At 59.2% G+C, this 23,669-nt stretch overlaps 5 protein-coding genes across 6 annotated transcripts; 2 read left to right on the forward strand and 3 right to left on the reverse strand.

The window, feature by feature from the left end:
* Positions 1-1,102: 1,102 nt before the first annotated feature.
* CAR2 (Ornithine aminotransferase) lies at positions 1,103-4,918 on the reverse strand. Its single transcript, XM_047988870.1, has 5 exons — positions 4,061-4,918; positions 3,499-3,842; positions 2,449-3,065; positions 1,670-2,371; positions 1,103-1,604 (listed from the first exon to the last, which is right to left on the reverse strand). The coding sequence occupies exons 3-5, from the start codon at positions 2,938-2,940 to the stop codon at positions 1,467-1,469; spliced, it is 1,332 nt and encodes a 443-aa protein (XP_047844868.1). The 5' UTR covers positions 2,941-3,065; positions 3,499-3,842; positions 4,061-4,918; the 3' UTR covers positions 1,103-1,466.
* Positions 4,919-5,566: 648 nt separating this feature from the next.
* GPI10 (glycosylphosphatidylinositol anchor biosynthesis) lies at positions 5,567-7,831 on the forward strand. 2 transcript variants are annotated; one of them, XM_047988871.1, is made up of 3 exons: positions 5,567-5,955; positions 6,076-6,306; positions 6,358-7,831. In XM_047988871.1, the coding sequence occupies exons 1-3, from the start codon at positions 5,770-5,772 to the stop codon at positions 7,771-7,773; spliced, it is 1,833 nt and encodes a 610-aa protein (XP_047844869.1). In that variant the 5' UTR covers positions 5,567-5,769; the 3' UTR covers positions 7,774-7,831. The 2 variants fall into 2 exon arrangements, with proteins under 2 accessions (XP_047844869.1, XP_047844870.1); XM_047988872.1 differs by having other exon boundaries at positions 5,567-6,306.
* Positions 7,832-7,906: 75 nt separating this feature from the next.
* Positions 7,907-12,496, reverse strand: SAC7 (GTPase activating protein (GAP) for Rho1p). Its single transcript, XM_047988873.1, has 3 exons — positions 11,727-12,496; positions 11,238-11,393; positions 7,907-11,175 (listed from the first exon to the last, which is right to left on the reverse strand). Exons 1-3 carry the CDS (start codon positions 11,872-11,874, stop codon positions 8,786-8,788), a joined length of 2,694 nt encoding a protein of 897 aa, XP_047844871.1. The 5' UTR covers positions 11,875-12,496; the 3' UTR covers positions 7,907-8,785.
* A 3,815-nt stretch (positions 12,497-16,311) lies between these two features.
* Positions 16,312-17,626, forward strand: TIM9 (protein transporter tim9). The gene is made up of 3 exons (XM_047988874.1): positions 16,312-16,622; positions 16,688-16,757; positions 16,943-17,626. Exons 1-3 carry the CDS (start codon positions 16,615-16,617, stop codon positions 17,126-17,128), a joined length of 264 nt encoding a protein of 87 aa, XP_047844872.1. The 5' UTR covers positions 16,312-16,614; the 3' UTR covers positions 17,129-17,626.
* JDV02_007386 (uncharacterized protein) lies at positions 17,616-23,584 on the reverse strand. Its single transcript, XM_047988875.1, has 3 exons — positions 23,370-23,584; positions 19,256-23,315; positions 17,616-19,203 (listed from the first exon to the last, which is right to left on the reverse strand). Exons 1-3 carry the CDS (start codon positions 23,438-23,440, stop codon positions 17,851-17,853), a joined length of 5,484 nt encoding a protein of 1,827 aa, XP_047844873.1. The 5' UTR covers positions 23,441-23,584; the 3' UTR covers positions 17,616-17,850.
* Between the last annotated feature and the right edge of the window lie 85 nt (positions 23,585-23,669).

Here is a 23,669-nt window from a genome sequence, read left to right on the forward strand (position 1 = left end):
ACACATACTTTTCGTGCCTGCGCCGCATACGCCTACTCTACCGGTGTGTACGAGCGAGCGAGCGAGCACGTACTTTCTGCCTGGCCGATTCGCCGTCATCGTCTTCGTCGTGCCATTTTGTTTGGATGTCTGTATGTATGTCGCAGACATGCCCGGGCGGCCCGCCTCCATTCATGGGCATCTCAGCCAGCCAGCCCATCCATCCCCGTCGCCCACATATATGCGCTCCATCCATCCACCAATGCCATCCATGCAATCCATCCGTGCCATCCACCGGCCCAGGCCAGGCAGCGAATAATGCCTTCTCAATGGCAACAAACAGGGCGAGGCGAAAGCAGCGGAGGTGAGACAGCAAACCCTCCCCCCAGGCAGGGAAACAAAAAACTACTCTTGGATTGGACTCGAATAGGGGACGAGGTGACCCGCTGCCCGCCGGCGGGCATCTGATGATGCCCACCCTCGTAATTTGGGCACCTCTCTCTCTCTCTCTCTCTCTCTCTCTCTCTCTCTCGCTCGCTCGCTCAGAGAACCCCGTCGTGTCGTTTTCCCCGTCCCTCGTGCCTGCTCCCCCCTCCCAATGGGAGACAGAGCCCACGGGGCGACGAACATGCAAAGTTAGGTGATGGAACGCGCAAACGTATATAAATCAGCGAGAGACGGCTCTTCCCCACCCCAAGGCAAGGCCTTGTAATGGTCACCTGTCTGGTGGCATATACGAGGATAGGGCATCCAACATCTCTGGCCGGTCAGACCAAAGCGGCTTTAACCATCATGACAGCTCTTGCAGAGCCGTGTGTACGGACCACTGATTAATAGTGCATCGTATATTCAATGCCCTCACTTGTCCCGGCCAACACGACGACCGGTGATGAGATACATATCAAGTACCGCTACGTACTCCAGTTGTGAGGCGAAAATGTCTCATCACCCTACTGCCTCTGCTACGGCGTGTATCGCGGCCGTGACTGTTACTGTGGTTTGCAGCATTTCGTCCTAGTACTCAGCTCAACATGCACCCCGCCCGGCCAGTCTCGATCAAATCGCGCAAAACGTGGCAAAGCCTCCCTCCCGCTCTCATAAAAGCCTCAAAGAGGACACAATCTTCCATTCTTTAAATTCCATTTCATCTGGTGCTACTGTGCTATACTGCGCCCATAGACCAGAGTCCAGCAGACGTCAGGAAAATCAACCAGCCGCGTACGCGGCCGCCTCTCTTTCCTAACCCGCCTCCTCGACCCAACCTGTTCTATCAAATTTCCCATGTCTCGTTTGCTCCGTTGCGCCGGTGCAAAGTGCCCGGTAGCACATGAGGCCGACCAGCCCAATATTCCCAGGGGTATCTGTGTTACGACGAAAACGCTGTCTTGTGTGTGTACGAAGTATCGGTTGTCATTCATCATCACATCCCGGATCTTGTGCTCACGTGCGCTCACGTGTGTCCGGATCCGACCTTCCGAGGTCGTCCTTTAGTGGCCCGCGGCCTTCTTCACCGTCGGCAGCTCCTTGATGGCCTCGGTGATGATGGAGATGCCCTTGCGCAGCTCCGTCTCCGTGATGACCAGGGGAGGCGCGAACCGAATGATGTCGCCGTGAGTCGGCTTGGCCTGTACGGGAGAAAGGTGGTCAGTGTGCGTCGGCACGAGCAGGTACGCGCTTCCGATAAACTTACCAGCAGGCCCTTGTTCTTGAGCAGGATGCACAGGTCCCAGGCCGTGCGACCCGACGCCGCAGCCTCGTCAATGACGATGGCGTTCAAGAGACCCATGCCGCGGATCGCCTTGATGATTGGCGACTTGAGCGCCGCCAGGCTCTCGCGGAATATGTTACCCAGCCGCTCGGCGTTGGCAATCATGTTCTCCTCCTGCACCAGCTCCAGGGCGCGGATGGAGACGGCGCAGCCGAGAGGGTTGCCGCCGTACGTGGAGCCGTGCGTGCCGGGCTCGATCACCAGCATCACCTCCTTGCTGCTCATGACGGCGCTAACGGGGTACATGCCACCCGAGATGGCCTTACCCAGGGTCACCATGTCAGGCTTGATGCCAGACCACTCGGAGCACAGCATGCGGCCCGTGCGGCCAATGCCAGTCTGGATCTCGTCACAGATAAGAAGCACCTGGTGCTTCTTGCACAGCTCATGGACCTTCTTGAGGTAGTCCTTGTCGGGGACCACCACGCCGGCCTCACCCTGAATGGGCTCGACGAGGAAGGCGGCGGTATTCTTGCCATGGACTTCCAGCACCTCCTCGAGGTCGGCGACGTTGCCGAAGCGAATGGGCTTGCCACTGGAAGGGTTGGAAGCACCGATGTTGGGGACATACGGGCCGTAGTTGTCCTTGGATTCGGGGTCGGTCGACAGGGTAATGGCGGTCATCTGCAGCCTCGGTCAGCAACGACGATCGTATCTCGGGAGAGCGGCCATCCCCGACGAGCCACCACCAGGACACTTACGGATCGGCCGTGGAAGTTGTTGGTGACGCAAAAAACGAGGGCCTTGCCCGGCTCAACGCCCTTGACCTTGTAGGCCCACTTGCGAGCAATCTTGACGGCGGTCTCGGTAGCCTCGACGCCCGTGTTCATGGGCAGAACCATCTCGTAGCCAAAGACCTCGCGGATCTTCTCCGCCCACTTGGGGAACACATCGTTGTAGAAGGCGCGGGAGCTCAGAGTCAGGCGGCTGGCCTGCTCCGTCAGGGCCTTGACGAGCTCGGGGTGGCAGTGGCCTTGGTTGACAGCGCTGTAGGCGGAGAGGAAGTCGAGGTACTGGCGGCCCTCGGGGTCCCAGACGTGGACGCCCTGGGCCTTGGCGAAGACGACAGGCAGGGGGTGGTAGTTGTGGGCGGCGTGCTCGTTCTCCGACTTGATGGCGGCCTCAGTCGAGGCGGCGTGGAAGCGCGAGGTGACGCCGTTACGGGCGGCGACGTCGTTGGCGTGGGGGGCCATTGTGGGAGATGGGGAAGGTCTTCTTCTTGAATGAGTCCAGTTTCTGGCGACTCGGTTCTGGGCCGGTACAATTGGGCCCGTTGAAGAGGCGGTATACGTTGGCGATTGCAGGAAAGCTGCTTAGTCTGGCGGGCTTGTCAGCGGACGAGTCAACAGCGATTGATGAATCGACGATGATGATGTTGTGTCTTGTAGCAGTACTTGTCAGATGCAAGATGGATGCAGGCCACCGCCAATTGGGGAGGGAGGGCCACCACCACCACCTGACGTGACGTATTGACGAGCCTCTACTGCACATAGGGACCCGGCGTCGGCTTTTCAGCGCCAGCCCCAACGCCTTGGCCAGCGTGGGCTTTTTTGGTGGCGACAGCGCCGCCGGGTGCCCGAATGACGGGCAGCGCACATGGCGGGGACGAGAGGCAGGAGGGGCAGAATCTAAGAGGGCACAGATGGAAGGAGGGGGGGGGGGAGGGGGCAAAGCCGGGGTTCGGGGGACCGGCAGGGCGGTAAGGTAGGCCTGGGCGCGCGCGCGGGGGGACGGTAGGGCACTGTACTAACCAGCTCAGGCTGCTGTCTGGCTAGGCAGTTGCTTGTTTGGGCAATTAAATGCTTCTGGAAGAGATCTAGGAACAGCCGCTTCAGATGGAGTGACTGTTGGACGCGTGGGAACGAGGAAAAAAAGGTGGAAAGAGAAGAGGAGTCGTCTCAGGCGAGGGAATGCCCGTCCACGGTGGCTCCCCATTTATACCTGGCGACGGAAAACTCGTTCGACGAAGTTTGTCCGCCGCTATACCCCTAAGTGCAAGTGGACGCACAGCGGAGGGCCCGGCGTCGCGAAAGCGTTGGTTGTAGATGAACGCCCGCGGTGCCACTGCACCTTGGCGCAGGGATGCTGGTGGTGTCTGTGTCAGTTCAGTCAGTCCATCCGTCCCGTCAGTCAGTCAGTCCTGTCCGGCGAGCCAGCTCGGATTGCCGAAGCCAGCCGGCCAGTCACGATGGTCGACGCCCTCCCCGGACCCGAAGTTGACCGCGGTGACGGGGGGCCCTCGCTCGGGGGCCGCACGATCACAAAGGGCAGCAGCGGCGAGAAAAAGGGCAACGGCCGGCGAGACAGACATACCTAGTAGTTAGTACTTGGTACAGTACGGACGGGCGGGTGGGCGAGGCCAGCGATGCATCGGCTCGAGCTCCACACAGACACCACCCGTCACTGGATCCGTCTCGGGGCCGCCATCCATCACGTCGTGGGCGGCGTCGCTGGTGTTGTGAGAGAACAGGGCTCACATGACCAGCGTGGCCAATGGCGCGCCCACCATTACGTACCTGCCGGCCGAGGCCGTCGTGAGATGCAATCTGGCGATGCCGCCGTCATCCTTGGAAGGACGTGATGATGAAGTCATCCACCACCACCACTTCCTCCCCCACTGCAGTACCCCTCGCGTGCCCAACGTTCGTCGCCCGTCGCCAATCTGTAGTGGCAGCCGACGCTGTTGGACAAGGGCGGCTCTGTGATGCGTCAGCGAGGCGGGATGCGACGCAGCGCCCCCGCCAACCACAGCTGGCGGGCACCCGAGGGGCGGGTCGTCATACGTGCAGCAGTTGCAAGCAGGCAGTCTGGCGACATGGATGGTGATCCATGCCTGCGGCGGCGGCGGGCGATGCGCTCACTCGCTCGCTCGCTCTCGCCTTCCGTTCCGTTGCAAGGCGTGCCGCGACCGCAAGGGCGCCCTCCGAACCTCCACTCCTGTAACATGGCGTCGATGCCGCCGCCCCGGCCACGAGCCACGCCGCCGCTGTGGTGAGCGCGTAGAGCATCGCACCGCTGACCGATGACAGGTGCCGACCCCGGGCGCCGCTGGCGTGATCTGGCCCCAGTTGTCCCTCCCAGGCGTTGGGCGAGGGCTGAGCAGGAGGGTGGCGACTCGACCGGCGAGATGGACCAGCCGGATGGCTTCCAGCGTTCGAAAGCCGGTGGTCCAGACGGACACGAGACGGGGGACCCCGACCGACACATGCGGACCAGGCAGGGCAAGGGCCAGCTGGAGGGCTCCTCCCCGTGGTTCGTATCTCCCTACACTAAGTTACTAGGTACGTACTCCTTACGAAGTACCTTAGTACTATTGTCAACCTGCACCGCGGAGCAGCACCCACCTCTCTCGAGGTAGGTGTCGTTGCACGAGGATGCGACCTATATTGCGCTTCGTACAGCAGCCTAGTAGAGGTGGTATTGTGATAAGTATGATAAGGTAGCCCACTGCCAAGTGCAGGCATCCGATAAGGTACCCTGCGTACATGCCCGTGCGGCCGCGGACGCAGCGCTGGAGGGGGCCAGAGGACACGGGGAGGGCGGGCCCCTTCAATCCAGCTGGCGGCCGAAACCGGGCCCCGCTGAGACGCCGCCGTTGCGCACCGTGGTGGCACCAGGCACGGAGGGAAGGCACGCACGCACGGCCGCCGATGGTCCGGGTGTGGGCTCAACTTCCTCTCCATCTCTGCTCCCTCTTGTTCTCTCGCCCCCACTAGAGATGGCTGACATGGGCCAATCACGCCCCGTTGCGAGACCTCACTCTCAAGAACCCGCGGTACGTACCTATTCCAGCATCAACAACATTCATTCACCACCATCAGTGACCACCACCACTACCACCACCACCCATCACAAGTGACGGACCGAGTGCCGGCCGGCCGACCCTGTGTCAATTGTTTGCTGCCAGCGCTTCTCTGATTTCGCTTTCGTTCCTTATCCACGTCGGCCCCAATGGCCTGACTGACGGGCATCAGTCCCCCCCCCTTTCCCCCCTTCGCCGTGAGAGGCCACCTATCGCCGCCATGGCCACACCATCCACGGCCCGCAATGCACAGAAACGGTCCAACTTCCTGCGCGACATCGTCGTTATCCGCCTTATCAATGCGTGGTGGATCGCCACCTTTTTCCAGCCGGATGAGTTCTTTCAGTCCCTCGAGCCCGCTTGGCGCCTCGCCTTTGGGCCCGAGAGCGGAGCGTGGATGACGTGGGTATGTTGTTATATGTTGTATTGACTGGTGCAGTAACAGTCAACATACGCGTGTCTAGACAGCATTGACTGGACTCTTCTGTTGACTCGCGTCCTCAACCGAGGCTGACCCTTTGTTCAGGAATGGCAGCATCAGTTGCGGTCGTCGCTGCACCCCGCGCTGTTCTCCGCCGCATATCTCGTGGCCGATGGGCTCTCCAGCCTGATCCCCGCCGGCAACGTCTTCCGTACCTTTGTCGTCATGGCTGCCCCCAAGACCCTGCAGGCTCTCATTGCAGCCCTCGGAGACTGGTACGCCTGGCGCCTCGCCGTCAAGATATACGGCCCCGGCTCACTCGCGTCCTTCTTTGCCGTATGCGCGCCCTCCTTTGACCTTGTGGCCTTGACTAACTCGCGTGTCTAGCTGTTCCTCCAAGTGTTTAGCCCTTGGCAGTGGTATGTATCCACACGCACATTTTCAAACTCTCTGGAGACGACTCTCACCATCACGGCGCTCTACTACTGGCCGTGGGAACTGCTCGGGTCAGCCAAACCGGCCAAGGAGAATCCAAAGGCACCCCAGGCTCTTCACAGCCTCTGGCGATTGCGCGCCTCCCTGAGTCTGGCCGCCCTCGCTGTGGTCCTGCGCCCGACGAATGTGTTGATTTGGGCCACCATCGCCGGCATAGCTCTCACGAGGGTTACGCTGAAGGGCTCCTCGCCGCTGTCTTGGGCGGCAACATTTACTTTTGTGAGAGAAGCCGTCCTCTGCGGGTCGCTAGTTCTTGGGACGTCATTCGTGTCCGACCGACTGTACTTTGGCTTCTGGACGTTTCCGCCTTACAACTGGCTCAACTTCAACATCTCCAAGTCGCTCGCCGTCTTCTACGGCCGCAACCCCTGGCATTACTATCTCCTCCAGGGCATCCCGCTCCTCTGCACCACAAGCCTCCCTTTCGCCATTGCGGGACTCTACAGCCCACCACCCACTGCGTCGCCTGACCAGGCAAACACGCTGCGAACACTCTCATGCACTATATTTGCCACTGTTGGTGCACTATCGCTTATATCGCACAAGGAGGTCCGCTTCATCTACCCGCTCTTTCCGGTGCTGAACATCCTAGCTGCGCCTTTTGCAGCGTCCTTCTTCACCTCAGAGCCTCCATCCCCAGCCGTTGCCTCCAAACCAAAGCCGGGCGTCGCCTCACGCCCCAGCCTCCGCCACAGGCCGTACCTCTTCGCCGCACTCAGCATCAATCTCGTACTCGCCGGCTTCCTCACCTTTCTGCACCAACCGGCGCCCCTCACCGTCCTATCCCATCTCCGCAAGGAGTACGAGCGCATCCACCCCTCCTCCGTGCGTCTCGCACACGCGACGCACCGCCCGCCGCAGCCCAGGGACGAGCTCTTCGCCATGTTCCTCATGCCCTGCCACTCCACGCCATGGCGATCCCACCTCGTCTACCCGGGCCTAGACGCGTACGCGCTCACCTGCGAGCCCCCGCTCCACACCCAGCCGAACACCCCCGAGCGGGACAACTACCGCGACGAGGCCGACCGCTTCTACGACGACCCTGTAGGCTTCCTCGCCGGCGAGCTCTTCGCCCCGGGCCGCGGCATGGCCCTCCCGCGCTATATTATCGGCTTCGAGGGGATCGAGCCGTGGCTGCGCGAGTTCCTCGAGACCCCGCGCGGCAGGGAGCTGGGTCTCGCCCTCAGGCCGGTCTGGAGCGGGTTCAACGGGTTCGTCAACGAAGACTGGCGCCGGTCTGGCAGGATGCTCGTGTGGGACACGGGCATCTATGACGACGCGCCTGGAGCCGCCCAGACCAAAACGTGAATTCCGACAAAATTCTCGGATACATAGCATGTAATCAATAGACTTGTAATTCTCCTTGCTTCTCTGCTCATGCATGCATGTCACATGCGCGTCTGGACGCAGGCCCCCGTTGTAGGCCTCAAGAAATCTGCTGCTCCCATCGTAGACGTCAACAAAGGATCAGGGCACGTCTCGACTCCTCGACCCATCCTAAAATGTCAACGCGTCATGCCAGCGCCCAGCGTTCAAACGAACATGCAAAGCGCCACCGCAGTCGGGGGAAGAAAAGTGTTTCCATAGAGTAATCTCTTTAGTATCCCGTACATTACACAAAGATATCCATTTCTGACCCGCCCGTCCAACTCTCTTCGCTCGCCAAACAGTCGTCCCAGCTCCGTTGACCACCCACCACCACTCGTCTGAGCTCTTTCCTCTCTCTCTCTCTCGCACTCTTAGCCACACAGATGTGCCCCCCTCTCTCTCCGTTTCCCATTCCCGTAGTCTTAAAAGGGGGGCGGGCGGTGCGAGGCTGTGAGAGCGCGCGTGTATGATATCAAAAGTAAGAAAGGGTGAAGAAGAAGAAGTAGAAGAAGAGAAACAAAAGAAGAGGAAGAAGAAGAGGCCGCGCGCGCAGGTGTTGTGTATATGTGTACTGCAGTGTAGTGTTCATGAACAAATAAGGGGCTATTAAAAAGCAACAAAGGCACGGATGGGGACGACTTGGGGGGTAGTCCCGAGTTCCCAAATACCACAAGAGGGCGGCCACGCGTCGATCGAGACTCGATCCGCGAGCTCATAGAAACCAATCCATGGGGCTGTCTGGCGTGCACTATCGACAAAAAAAAGCATCAGACCAGGCAGCCCCTTTCTGCACTAAACGCCAAACAGGTGTGTTGTCTTCAAACGGGAATAAACGCCCAAGCCACTGCCATGGACTGCGGGTGCCAGGTAAAACATGCCGAAACAAACGTCGAATACACGCTCAGCGAGGGGTCGCATGGACTGTCCTGACCGATGGGTTGCTGGCCGAACATTAGTTTTGGTGAACGGGAGCTTCTTGGGCCTCTGCTTTCGTCTCAACGACGGCAGCTTCCTCATGTTGAGACTCGGGCACCGGCTCCAATGGCCCTTCAGGTGACGCAACAGACTTGGATTCGGTCGTTGGTTCCGGGATGGAAGTCGTGCTCGGGGCCTCCGCCGGCGCCTCCGCCGTGTGTGCGCTAGCTGTCACCGGAGTAGCATCGAGTGCGGCTTGGGGGACTTCTTTGGGCGTCTCTTTCGAAGGTTCCTCTGCAGTTGTGACCGTTGGTTTGGGAGCCGCCAACTCCTCGACACTCTTCTCGGGCTGCTTTTCGTCGTCGCGCTTTTCACGCTTCATATCCAGGCTCTTGCCGCGCGACATCAAAACTGCCCCGATCCCCTGGCGGTCAGGGGCCGCCGGCGGCGACTTATTTCGTCGCTGCTCGGCATTCTCCTTGGCCTCGCGATACTTGTTTCGTATCCACCCTATAGGGCCTTTCGACTCTTCTTTGGTGCTGTTACTGTCTCTGGCGTCCTGTCCCCCGTGCCCCTCAATACTGGCCAGAGTTGTGGGTTCTGAGCCCTCGTTGGTGAAGCTCTTCCGCGGCTTGCTTGCTCCACTGCCAATGGACGTGGTGCTCACTTCCGCATGGTCGTTGGAGCCAATATTCGCCTGCGGCGGTGTGGCCATTGAACTTGTCGAACCACCATTGTCGTCTTTCTTCGTCCTTGACAGTCGCCACCGCTTCTTCTTCTCCTTGTCCGCGCTATCTGACGGTGCTGCAATCTGCTCATCGAGCCCTTGGTCCAAGTCGGAGCCCTCGTTGAATGACGAGGAGTGAATAGAAGTTGGGGGCGACTTCCTCCCGCGGGGGAGATTGTCATCGGGATGCAAACTACTGCTTGATGCGAGGTTCGAAGGGCGAGGCGTGCCTTCGGATGACATGTCGCTAGGCTGTTGCGGGAGAGCAGGGTGAGACTGAGACTGACCTTGCTCGGATATCTGCTGGGCTGGCGCTTGCGAGATAGGCGTCGGGAAAGGGAGGGGTGAGGGTGAAGCCAGCGATTGGGAGGCAGGGTGCAATATCGGATTGGAGGTCGGCGGCGGCGAGACCTCAGAGAGATGCTGCAATGAGTCCACAGGGTTGGGAACCTCCTGGCCCGGCGACGCCGCGTTAGAATGGGTCAAGGAAGCCGCCGAGCTCTGGGCGCTCAGATTGAGGGCGCCCGGTATGCGCTTCTTCTTCAGCTTGTTTGGCTGCCTCTTCTCAGTCGCATCCGCCGGCGACGATCTTTGGAACAGGCTCGGCAGGTTCCTCTCCCTGGGCGGTGGCGTTGCGGCCTCGTTGGGCACCTCAAGCAATCGCTCCTGACTGAAGCCCGCAGCCGTGCTTCGCTCCACGGACGGATTCGCAGCCCCCATGGTCGCGGGCGCGGGACTCGAGCTGTACGCCTGCTCATTCTCGACGATGGTCGCGCGTACGGGAGTCATGGGCTCCACGCGGGCAGGAGATTGATGGCCGGCGTTGTCGCCGCCTCTCTTGAACTTGCCGCCAGCCAGTGCCGGGGACCGTTTCGACGGTACGGTGTTGCTCCTACCCAATCCGCCCGTGGGTGTGGTCGCGACCAGGGCTGGGCTATTAGGCGTCGTGTTTTCCTCCTGCCGAGAGTGCCGCGACGATACTGACCGGTTCCTTCGGACCTTACCATCTCGGCGCACGCTCGTTGCGCCCGCGCTGGCATTGGACGCGGATCTATCGAGGCCGCCCGAGGTTTTGTTGGGATTGGGTGTCAAGGGCCCTGTCGGTGTTCCCGACTCGACCTCCTTCTTGGTCTCCTCGTCGGCAGCTGTGCCTTGCATGCCAATGAGGAAGTGGTCCTGATTCTCAATCAGGAAGATGAGCACACATTGGTTCAGCCTGTACTCCTCGGGGGCCATGGCATGTGCCGGATGCGACAGCATGCCGGGTTGGAAAATGGCAGCGAGGTTTTGCGAGTTCATCCGGTTCTCGTCCGACTTGGCGGCGAAGACGGCTAGGAGGTCGAGAATGTAGAGAAGCAGCTGTTTGTTCAGCGGGGGCAACTCGGTAATGAGCTGCTGGTACTTTTGAATGGCCGCATTCTCGTCGAAGTTGTCCACAAATTGTGGCCCTTCGAGATCGCCAACAGCCTGCTTGGTCGCTCCGCGAAGAGGTTCGCGGAACTTCTCGTAGAGGTCCAAGGGCACCACGGGCTCTGGAAGATCATTGAGGTACCGACGGAGCACGTTGGCGGCGTCGTGAACGGTGTAGCCATCCCAGACGAGGCCTTTGCCGTATCGATCCGGGGAGTCAAATATGGACTTAAGCTCCTTGATGCGCTTCTCGGAGCCACTCAGGCGAAAGATGCCTTCGACACCAGTGGCTGCCATTGCGGTCAGGACTCTGACACCGTGCTTGGGAACCTAGAGGAGGGCTGGGACATACCTTTCTCCTTCAAGAAGACACCGCACTTGGCTACAACAATCGGAACATATCCGTAAATGTAGCTCTGGCCGTTCTCGTCGATGAGCGAGATGGCAACATTGGCGTACGTTATACTTTGTCGCAGAGGCACCCCAAAGATGCCCGGAGCTTTTGATTCTAACAGGTGGTCAGCCTCCAGGCACGGGCGGGGGGGGACAAAAATGATGAAATGGCAATGCCATTAGCTGAAGGCTTGCAAGCCGATGCCATAAAGCCGCTGGTGCATCCCCAGCGAAGACACTGGTCGTCGTGTCGCGACGTCGTGCTGCAACGGTGGAACGCGGCTCAAGCACAAGGACGAGGGGGTTGCGTCGGCGGCTGCCGAAAGAGGTGCCTCGTTTCCATAGCCACCAGCAAGATCCCAGCACGGGCGCTTGACACGGGCGAGCGCGGGGGAGCCCAGCCGGCCCATGCACGGCGCGGCAATACAAATGAGCCGGGGGACTGTACCTGTAGCTTCCTGGTGTTTGGAAGGTAGCTTGAAGCCCTTCCACCATGACTTGAGGTCGCGCTTGTTCGGCGGCGATGCGGGCGTCGCACCGGGCGGCGGTTGGCTCGACTGGCCAGCCTGGTTGGCCGTGGGGACGGCAGACGCCATGTTGTCCGTCCGTCGTCCGGTCTCGAGCGAGGATGGGGACGCAGTACGGGACACACGACCGCCAGTAGATGGTTGATAACCCGGCTCAGGGTGCCTGCCACGGACCGACTCGACGCCAGGTGGGCGCGGCGACGAAGCTGGACGCTGAGGCAATTCCGGGTTGTGGCTGTTGAGTGCGATGACGGCCGGACAATCAATCCGTCATGGGCGTGCTGTCGCTAACGGACGGGGGTTTCGCGAGGACAAAACGCAAAAGGCAGCGAGTCGCGAGGGGCGGATGCAATGAAGCTGGGCTGTGTCGTGCGCGAGGAGCGGTCGCCGAGACGTCGTTGGTGCCAGGCCCAGCGAGCGATCGTGAATTGCGTCGACTATCCAAGCCGCGTCGAGTGGCAGTCGGAGCAGGGAAGCTAGCGTCTATGGTCGAGGAGGCGGCCGGGAGTCTGTTCTGCGGACGAGCGGCATGGAGAGGATGCGATTGCCTCGAGGAGCGCGATGTCGGCGACGGACGAAAAGGAGTGGTGCGAGGCGCGGGTTGCGGAGCGTCGTGCGCGGGCGCCTCTGTGAGAGGGAAGTGGCCGGTGATGAAAGCAGCAGGCGGCGAGATGAGGTGCGAAGGTTGAGGTGCTGTGCGAGGCCGCGCAGCAAGGTTTGGGCTGGGCGGGCGGTTAGGTGAGAGACGGCAGCGGATCGGCCTCCTGTGGCTGAGATGACCTGCCCCAAGGTCCAGTGCCCTGCTGTGCTCCCAGCCCGCCCGTACAAAGTTCCGCTGGCGGGCAACCTAGTACTAAGCCTCCCCGTAGGTTGGGCACCTGGAGCTTGACGTGCTGGAGGTGGTAGGTTAGTGCAGTAGGTACGACCTGAAGCAAGCGCGGCGCCAGAACGGGGTGTGACGGAAGCGCGGGCAGGCGCTGTCGGGTCCGGCTGGCTAGGTGAGGTGAAGTGGGCGGGCGCTCCACTGGGCCACCTACCTTAGCGCTGAAGCATGGAGTGGAGCGTGGGAGCCCGCCTACCTTACAGCCTGCCTACAGAGCACATAACCTCCACCACGGTCCCGTTTCTTGGTCCAGTCCATGGTGGGAGGCTTGGGCGGCATGGCCTGGCCCGGCCTCCTGGCCGGGTCTGGTTCACCTCAGGTTGGCCTGGCGGTCACTAGGTACTAATGGTCTGGTGGGGGAGCAAGCGTCGTCCCCTCCCTGGGCAGGGAAAGGTAGGTACACCCACTGTAAGTACCAGACCTACCACCGTTTGGACCGTCAAAATGGACCACCCAGCTTGCCAACTACTCAGCCCGGTGCTTCAGGTGCGTGTGCGTGTGTGCGTGTGCGTGGGTGCGTGGGTGCGTGCGGCTCTCGTCTTCTGGGCAGGCAGTACAGTACAGTACTTCAATATTACCGCGCAGCAGTGGCCACTCCGTTGCTTGCCATGGCAGTCGCCATATGTCATGATTATGCCTGATGCGCATCTCAGGCGCTGTTGGTGGCGGCCTGTGGCGACAGCAACAGCAAAGCCAGCGGCATGGAACCTGTGCGACACAGAACTTTGCTGATGAGGCTGCTTTTACTGCAGGTATTACTACCTACTTCGTGCATCCCGTCAACTCTAGTCAGCCTGGGTTTTCTCAGGCCAGGCAAGGCCACAGCCTAGTGGGGAGGGGCCGCATTTAGACGCAGAGACTCGACGCACCCCATGGCGACGGATAGTCAACCTAGGAGCCGTTCCTGTGTGCGGCATAGACGGTGGCAGTGACGCGGGATTCTCCAGAGACGGGACGCGGTACCAGCAGCAGCAGCAGCAGCAGGCAGTCGCAGGACAAATCCCTCGCGTGGAGCTGAACGAGGCTTGGGCCTCTTGAGCCCTGGCTTGTCTCGCTGCTTCATTCAAGCTCTCCCTCGCCTCTCCCCGGCTTGTTCTGTTCTCCCTTTGCGAGACTCGTCCTGTGTCGTCCAGACGACGCCGCGCCGGTGTTTTCCATTCTTGATTCTTCCCCTGTCCCCTTCTCTTCCCCGTGGGCGCGCCCCGGCAGTGTCCTGGGTCTGGCCCGGTCTGGGGGCGGGCGCAGGGAAACACATTGACAGGGCCCGGGCGAATGACGTTGAAACCAGGCTGCGACGATGTAATTTTGGGGAGGGCAGGCCAGGATCGGCGCAGCGCAGGCCGTCGAGCTTGGTTTGAGGGCTGTCTGTCTTGCCCGGGGGAGGGATTCGCGCGCTGGTGCTACCTGGGGTACATGAAAGCCCATTGGATCGACTGGGCGAGGGAGGGCTCGCAGGGTGGACGGATCGATGGATGGCTGGATTGATGATGGCCCGCCAGCTGCGCAGTCTTGCAGTGCAACGTGCAGCCCAGCCCAGCCCAGCCCAGCCCAGGGGGGCCCGGGTAACCGGTTTGGTGCCTGCCGTGCCCGGAACGAGATCGAAGCTATCTGAGCTACTGCATTCACGTGTATCATGTGCCTGCCACTCCAGGTACCCCTCGGTAAGCCAGGGCAGGCACACCGTAGGGACCTTGAGCACCGTCGCCGTCTGCCTCGAACGGGGGCTGCTCGAGCCTGGACTGGAACCTCGCCCGACTTTCTCGGGTATCGTCGCCCGTCCACAGGGCCTCCCTGTTCGCGTCCCGTCGTCGCCCGGCACTATGGGGTGAGTGGCCAATGACGGGCTGCTCAATCAGAGACAGGCGGCAAACAAGCCACTTTTTCCCTTCTTTGTTTACGAGGTGTATCCCAGGCGAGAACCGAAACGGCACATGGTGCCAAGGTACCGTTGTAAGTCCAGAGCACTGTGTCCCAGATCAATCGCCCCGAACCTGACCACGGTCTGATGAGCGGACACCACCTCATGCTCCAAGCTAGGGTACGGGGCGGAATAAGCCACCAACAGACGCTACGGGTATGCAGAGCACGCCAAAGGGCGCCGGGCCCACGGGTTCGGTGGGCGCTGGCGCCGATGCGTGGTGATGTCCGGATGCAGCACATGTCGTACCCATCGTGTATCGTGTGCGAGCCTGCTGTTGTCATGACTTTGACACTCTCGAGAGGATATGCTCGGCACTAGGGACGCTCAGTACCTGGCTTGAAGACGACGGCGCGGCACGGAACAGGCTGAACGCCACAGCTTTGTCGATGGAAACGGCGCCCGCAACCGCATCCATAACGGGACCGAGCACGCCCTTCGTGTTGGGACCCAACTGCGAACTTGGTACCACGAGTCCCGGCCAGTGGCATGATCCCAGCGAACCTGCTGTCGACAGCACCAACCTACCTTATTAGTACCCAGTAGGCTCCGGGTCATATGCGGCCCGCTCGCCCTCATAATAAAACTTCCCGACACCTGGCCAGTCGTGGCAAGCGTATACCTGGCAGTCTCCATCTTACCGTCCCAGGCCGCCAGGTACCAAATCGTGCCCGTCTCGCCATGAGCAGAGCGTGGGCGGTGTTTCGTCAGCCTACAGGCACCAACGCCAGCCATGCGGATTCTCGTATCGGCGCATCTGTCTGCCATGTTGTCGAAAGCCATGTCTCCCGCCCTGCATGTTCGACTTGCTGGTCCTGCTCTGCTGATGGCTGACCTGGCGCAATGTGCGAACAACAGATTCCATATCTCCCGGACAATGCCGATTGTCTATCCGGCCCCCGCATACCTTTTGCCATGCCGCGTCCCCCAGCGCTGCCACGCACGCGAACCGTAGATGACCGTCGTACCATGCGACGTCGGTCATGGCAAGCGGGCATTGGCCACACTCATCCCTCTCTGCGCCCATTTATGCCCCGGCGCGAGCCGACTCTGCGGATCACAACCACCAGGTGAATGGAATAGGCACCACGCAGTTGGTAGGTACACATACCTCAAAGGCTCCACGACGCAGTCCCGGCCACGCGCGCAAAGTACACGTCGATCTTCAGGGCATCTCGCCCCTCCCCCTCTGGATCGGCATGGAGAGGCGGGCCCCGAGGGGGGCGGGGGGGCGGAAACAAAGGACAAGGGAAAGACAAAAAAAAACGTGAGCTAAGGGCCTCTGACGTGTTTGGGCGGCGAATCTTGCTGCATCTCCAAACCCTGCAAGATCCATTTTTGGAAGCCGCGAAGATCATGGCGTCCGCTCCCGTCGCCGGCTGGGCCAAACGTGGTGGGCAAGGAGCATGCACCCGCGCGATGCCACGCACGAGCGCAGAGCTTCCACGAGCTTTTCAGCTGGCGAGTGAGGGGTAAAAGTCATGCAGAGACGGTCTTGATACGAGCAGTCGCCTCCATCCATGACAGAGATACGAGGTGTTGGTGGCTAGCGCCAGGTCAACTTGGAGCCCAGGCGTGGACGAACAGACCCCTCCTCGCGGCTGTGGCTGAGTTGCTTGGCTGGTGAGAGCTACAGGTGGCATGGCGCTGGCGGCACTCATGGAGTCTGTCTGGTCGTAACTTGTCGCCTGCGAACGGCGGGCCAGGCTGCTTGGCTAGCACCTCCTCCCCTTGCTCCCCCAAGTCCCCCTCCTTACAGCACGGATAGTAATAAGCGGCCCTCGCTGGATTGCTGAGTCATTCGGCATACGCGAAAACGATAATGCGCCGCTTTTGCCGATAAGCAGCCCCCGGTCGCGCTTATCGCGACAAGCGCCGTTCCGTAGCGAAATTTCAAGCCCAGAGCAGCTGGCTGAGCCGACGACACCTTCGTCCCATCCGCCAAGCTATCCTCGCTCGCTCCCCAAACGACGCTTTTGCTCTTCACCCACCCCCAGCCACAGCCACCATGGACATGTACGCTCGACTCTTGTCCTCCCCAGTGACAAAGGGCGCAATCGGTTGCTAACAACGAATGGCAGGTTAACAGCCTCGGAGCAGCGCACGCTGGAGCAGCGCATGCAGAAGCGCCAGGTCAAGGAGTTCATGGGCGTACGTCTTTCTCTATCTCGCAGCACATACCTTCCCCCCTTTTCCTCCTCCTCCTCTCTTACAATGGCGTTCCGGGCTCGAACGCGCGTGCAGCGGCGGAGGGGACCCCAGGGGAGAGGGGAAGGTCTTACTTCTCGCAGCAGCAGTGGCGGTGGCGGCAGCAGCAGCTAACTCAACGGCTACAGGCTTTCGGCGGTCTCGTCGAGCACTGCTTCAACTCGTGCGTCGACGACTTCACGTCCAAGGCGCTGTCCTCGCGCGAGAACGGCTGCATCAACCGCTGCGTCCTCAAGTGGATGGCCACGCAGCAGCGCGTCAGCGAGCGCTTCCAGGAGCACAACGCCCAAATCACCCAGCAGATGCAGAAATAATAACGGCAAGGAAGGGGAGGGGCGGGGGGTGTTGGCGGGGACGGAAGCGCCCGCATGCGCGCGCGCTGGCTGAAGATCATCTTGGGTACACCACTCCCCAGGGGGGAAGGGAGGGCAAGCAAATATGGCCCGCGACGGTGGCCGCAGCGGCGGCTGGGGACGGGGACGGGGCGGAGCGGGTGGTTACACGGGGGACAATAACCAACCCCCGGATGAGGGTTGTGTGACTGGCACCGTCGGTCTAGGTGCTGCATCCAGGTGCTCGGCGCGTGAGTCGACCGCGTGCGCCTGGTCCATGTACGATATACGCTTGTTGCACAGGGACATCGGGGACAGTGTTGTCGGATGGCCCGTATGCAAAGGCTCCGGCTGCTTTGCCTCGTGCTGCAGCCTGCGCTTGTATTTCTATCATCGCCACGAATTCGAAAGAGAAGGGCCGGCGGGCATAAATGAATACCGCACCACATGGTCCTCACAGCTGTGCACGTTGTCAAGTAGATGCCTTCAACTGATTGTGTTCAGCGGCATATCCGCATCCTAAGTAAGTAGCACGCGTCCCACCGCACGAACCATCAGCGCAAAGTACCGATGAATCCCGTATGCGTCTCTGCACGGTCGTGCTATGCATCCCTCTGCTCCCCAACGCCAATTTCCGTTTGAGTCCCTCTATCCAGCGGTTCCGATGAGCTTCTCTACATCTCCAAAAACGAAACGCTGGGCGCTCATGATTCAAGCGCTTCGCTCAAGACATCCCTAACAGTCTCCAGCTGCGACACGACCTTCTGCTCAAGCACGTTGTCGTGCTGCCCTCCAGCCGCCCCGGATACCTTGATATTCCTCCACTCTACTTCTCGAGCTCCCAGAGGCAGCAGCCGCTCTCTGAGCAGCCGCTTGCCAGAGAGCCAAAAGTCGACATTCTCCAACAGGCCCGTCGCGTCCCACTCGACGGCAGGAATGTCGCGCGAGTTGTTGATGCGCAAGACCGCCAGAATGCGAGTCAACAGTGCCAGAGAGTGAATCTCAGATGTTGCTAGCAGCGTGACATAATGAGGCCTGGATCTCGACGCTGTCCGGTTCAGACCTGGTGCTTCGAATCGATCCACGCTGGATTCGAGTAGGTGTGAAAACTGGTTCAGCACATACGCGACCTCTGGTGCGATGGTAGCGCCCAGGGATGCGAGTAAGTTGAGCATGAACGGCAGTAGACCCTTTGCCCATATCGCGTAGCAGCGCTGAGCCACTGGGGCGTCGGCATAGGGGGAGATTTCGGCCTTGAGCATATACTTGGCTAGGTTCGCGGACAACAAACTGCTGAGGACGCCGTCACATGCCAGCTGCTCGGCAACCAGCGGCAGGGTCGACAGCTCCAAGAGGAAAAGTATGCTCAACTCTCCATAGACCGGATCGCCTTGCTGAGCGAGCTTGTCGGCCCACGAGAACAGTGCTATTGCCGCATGGACGGCGTCGTGGGAAGCCACAATGTTCATGACTTGAGTTTGTGACTGCTCAATGGTGGGAAGGCCCACGCTGGCCTGCAATATGGCCGTCAAGAGTGCGAGGTCTTCTGGTATCACTTCTGCGTCGTTTTCATGAATGAGACTGACCAGAGCCCGGAACCCTTTGCAGACGACGTGGTCTAGGATGTTGAGAATGGTTTGCGTGACATCTGTTGCCGAGCTCTCCAGCTCCACTGACGAGTCGGACGCAGCTTTCTGATCTGTCAATGAATAAGCCCGTAGGGTAACGAACAGGCACTTCAACAAGGTGCGATAATACGCCGCAGATTCCTGCGCCAGCGGCTCCTCGACGCCGCGTATCGTTGCGACTAAAGTCTCGAGGAGTTGGTTGATGTCCTTAACAGCAATAGACGATTTGACAAGTCGCTGCACCAGGACGAGAGCCAGGTCAGCCCTTGCAGCGACCAATTTGACAAAGATGCTCTCTGGTCCTGTCGCGCTCTGATTCGCATTTAGACATTGTTGCGCAACCTGAAGCATCTGTCGCACGACCGTCTCGTTTGTCGGCAAGCACGTGCTGAGCTCTACAAGCAGGAACTCCCAGGCGTGGAAGAGGGCCTAAGCCATGGGTCAACAGTGTGAACAGAGAATAGGACGGGGGCAAACTCACTATTTGCGCGTCGACAAGGGAAAGGTTTGCGTTCGCAAGCTCCATCTCGTTCTTGAAGCCATTGTCCTTTTTGCCCAACCAGCCAGGATCAAACCTTAGCATATCGTCCGCGCGGTCCAAATCATAGTAGTAGTTGTTGCCCAGCTCTCCAGGTTCGAGTCCCGTGCGCTTGAAGTTTGCTACGGCGCAGCCAAAGTATTTGTTGGAGAAGTTTTTGGCGAAATTGCTGTGAAGCGACTTGTTGTAGCCGGCGACCTCTATACCATCGCGTAGGAAGTAATCAAGGTCTGTCACTAGGGCTTTTGCCAGTCCGTCAGCGTTGCTTTGGTGCCGTGAGTGATACAGCTGCATAGCCAGGGTCTCCGCGACATATGCCGCTATTCTAGCATCAATGCTGGTTCCGACAGCGTCTGTCTTGACGGTCAGGTGAGACGGCTCAAGCTTTCGCACGTAAGCCCGGAGTCCGTCCACGTAGGTTGTGTCTTTTAGAAGCGTAAAAACCGTCCACGGCCAATAATTTTGCGCCGATGCGACAAAGTCTAAGATTGCGAGGGCCTCAATTCCATCAAGGTCTTTCAGCCTCCGTAGCTTCGCCAAGGCTTCAGCAAAGACTGAGTCAGCAGAAAGCTCACTCGCCTTGCTTCCTTGCTTCATAGCTTCCCGAGGTGTCTGGCCAGTGAGAAGGCAGTTAGACATCCACTGTTGCCGATTCCTCAGGATGGACGAGAAGAAGCGCCAAGTCACTTGAGCATCATGCGTCAAGGCAAGGGGTTTGCCAAGGCCGGATAGAAGCTGCAGGAACGACTTGGAAAACTCGGGACCAAGATAACCGAGCAGAGACGGCGGCTCTGACGCAGACTTGCCAGCGTTGACCACGAGGGCCTCCAGCAGGACGATGGCAGGGGTGCGAAGTAGGTCCGAGACGGCACATAACCGTGCCAACAGCGTCGAACTCTTGAAAAGATACGTCTCGAACGTGGTGGTCGACTGTTCCGTGTAATTGGCTGCCCGAAGTAGAGTGGTGGACAGCTTGAGTGTAGAGATCAGCTGTCCCCGGACAATCCTGGTACGTATAGGATACAGCGTCGAGTTGCCAGCAACGAAGCCCGCAATCAGAGAACTGAGGATGGGCTGGAATCTCAGGGTGCCGGTTGCTGGAGACATGAAACAGTCGACGATATAAGATGCAGCCGCCCGAAGGCAAGACGTCAGGTTCTCTGTGCTGGCCGATTCTCCCATATGGTAGCTATAAAGCACCAACTTGTCCAGAACGGGTACGACGGCATCTAGCAACGCGAGTCGATTGACATCGGATTCAAATCGCCAGGTTGACGAGCTTTCAAAGACATCGATCGAGGCGTGTGCGATCGAAACGCTCACTCTGGAAAGCACTTTGTCGGCCGTACCCAGCCAGGGGTTGGACTCGGCTTTTTGCCGTCCCGTGTACCTGTTTCCGGCCCGGCGCTGAACAGCGGAGTGCATCGCTGTGTCGATGAGTCCTGAGAAAAACAACAGACATGACGTGAGAAAATTGAATCTTTCCGAGACCAGGTCGAGGGTGCCAGTGATCTTGGCCATTTTTCCAGCTCGTGAATCTGAGCTGAGCAGCTCGCTTCGGGCCAAATAAGACCAAACGCGGCTGGGTTGCACAGGCACGATTGCATCCAGGAACTTCACACATGCAGTGAGAACGTTGACAGCGGCCTCTTCAGCCATCGCCAATTCGTCCTGCATGAAATGGTCCATGGTCTCACAGACGACGGTGACGATGTCCCTGCCGCCGCTGATGTGCTTGCTCATCTCGTGCAATAGGTCACTGTCCTTTTGTACGAGGGACATGTTGCCGTTCGTGTTGGTAGACCTCAGATACTCCACACGCAGCAGAGTGGCCAGCAGCGATACGACTTCGACGACTTCTTCAGGCTGCAGCATGTTTAGCTCCGAGCGGTAGCCTTCCTTCATGAGATTGATTTCAAGCTGCCGTCCAAGGAGAGACAGCGTCGAGTGTGGAAAATCCATTAGCACAACCCGACCTGTGTCTGTGATGAATCGACCATAAGCCCCGGCTGGTATCCTGTAAGCATCGTCCTCCATGTACCTCCTCTTCCATGATGATGATAGGGTAATCAACGGAATGTCCTCAAGTAGACAAAACGAGTTGGTGTTCTCGTCTTCTTGCACCAACTCGTATGCCTGGAAGTCATCAGGCAAGACAAACGTCAGGGATGGGGTCTTGCGCAGAAGGCTGAGTATCAAGTCTGGGTGCTCCTCTTCGTCAGGCGTTGCCGCTGTACAGAGGCTCTTGCACAGGGATATGAACGGCGTGAACTCATAAGGGAAGCGATCCAGAGCTTGCTGAAAGTAAAACTGCATCAGGTAGTCATCGTGAGTCATTGAGGCGAGGATGTCGTGCGATGCGGGAAGAGCTTCGTCAGAAGAAAGGTCCCAGTAGTCCCGCCCCATCGATAGGACTGCAAGTAAGGTGCTGAGGGGTTCAGACTGATATCCGACGACCGGATAGGAGACCTTCAGAAGCTCTAGCAGAACAGCTCGAATGCGGGAGCTGAGCAGCGGCGACATGCTTCCTTCGAAAGAGGGTCCCAATCCAGATGCCATGCTTGACATGATGTTGAAAACCTTGCCATGGGAAGTGACACTAGAAGCAAGTTGCTCCACCACTTGAAGATCCTTGGAGGCGGTAGAGTTCTCGAGGAAGCCGTCGAACTTCGAAGACTCAATCGAGAAGATGCTTCCGGCTGAGTTCCGTCTTCCAGTAGGGCGGATGACGCCCCCGGACTCGAAGTTCTCCCGTGCGTTCTGTTGCAGCAGATTATCACGCTTCTCGGTTCGATTTTGATACGACACATTCATGCGGTGAAGCAGCAAGGTCCATGCGAAGATGGCTGGTGTCGCAGCATCGCAGTCCACGCTTGCCGCATTGATGATGCACTTGTGTACCTGCTCCAAGACGTCCGAGAGGAGCGGGTAGGCGTCATATGAGTCCTCGGGTAATGTGGGATCCTCTTCTCGCTCGGTGAGAAAAGTCAGAGACCGCGCCGGCTTCAGGAGACCGATAGAGACGGCTACGGCGAGAGACTTGAGCGGGGGAATCAACTCGGCGATCCTCGGGTGAATCGGTTGGATCGAATCGAAGAAAGTGTATGTGTCCATCAGAGAGAACCACTGGTTTATGGAGCCAGAGGGCGGGAAGTCGCTGCCGAGGTGGTCAACGATCTGGAAGATAACTGAAAGCGAGTGTACAATCTCCGTCAGGAGGCTGCGGAACCATTCGAGTTCGATTTCCTCAGTCAAGATTGCTTTATCGTCAGTCAACGATCCCAGGCCAGACTCAATTGCTCCCATGCAGCTGCCGACAATCTTCAAATACGCTGGCAATAGCGTGGTCGCCTCCTCTTTTGCGCGCGTGGTCTCTTTCAGCTTATACAGCGTGGCCAGCTTCGCGAGTTTTCTCGCTGTGGAGATTGGGAGTCGGCCATAGAGTTTGATCGAGTATATGTAGTCCATCGTCATCATAAACGACCGGCACTCAGTTAAGAGTATGTCGAAAAGGCGACGGTGTCTGGAGCCGATCTTGGCGAACTCGGCAGATATCTCGTCGGAGTCGAGCGCGGGAGCAGCGCCCAGATCAGCCAGCAAGGTACCGCCCTGCCCATTCTGTAGCCCCGCGGCTTCCTGCAAGTTTGTTGCATCTTGTGTAGAGAGAGGCCCGGTTAAGTGTTGAGAGGCTCGCGACTGAAACTCGAGCACAGCGATTCGAAGTGCAGTGACAAGGTTGACCTTGGCATTCTTGCTCAACCATTCAGCGTCCTCCTTGACTGCCTTGACGTCGGCCTTGTTTGCTGAGGCAGACGTGACATTTATTGGTGCCGTTTTTGTCTCGAATTCCTTCCTGGTAGCATCGTTGGGCGGCGCAAAGGCGGCTGACGGATCTTTCAAGAGCGAATGGACGTATTCGTCGGCCAGAAAGTCGGCAACAGCCGCGCTGGTCTGTCGTCTGCCGGATTCGTCTGAGAGTGCAGTGGCAACATGTTTCCACGACCTATGAAGCAGGGTCAGCGAATTCGTACATCACCGTCGAGACTCGAATCCTCACAGAAGTATCCGTTCCCCAGACAGGCACTCGTCTAGGGAGGCAAAGTAATTGCTGTCGGACACAGGCGCCATTGCCACGACGGTCAGTATAGCAGCAGCGACAGGCGATGCATCACCTGGCGTGGGTGGATGCGGTGCAATGACGCTTGGGGTGAAAGCTTTGGAGAAGCTGGAGTTGACGCGCTTCCCAGCCGCGAGCGCCAGCGACTGTTTGCTTTGGAGCTTAGCAACGTCGAATCAGTGGAACTTTTTGGCTGTGGCATGGAGCTCCCGCTGCTTGGATAGCCGGCATTCAGCCGGC

Source organism: Purpureocillium takamizusanense, chromosome 7, assembly GCF_022605165.1.
Source record: "Purpureocillium takamizusanense chromosome 7, complete sequence".
Taxonomy (NCBI): Eukaryota; Fungi; Ascomycota; class Sordariomycetes; order Hypocreales; family Ophiocordycipitaceae; genus Purpureocillium; species Purpureocillium takamizusanense.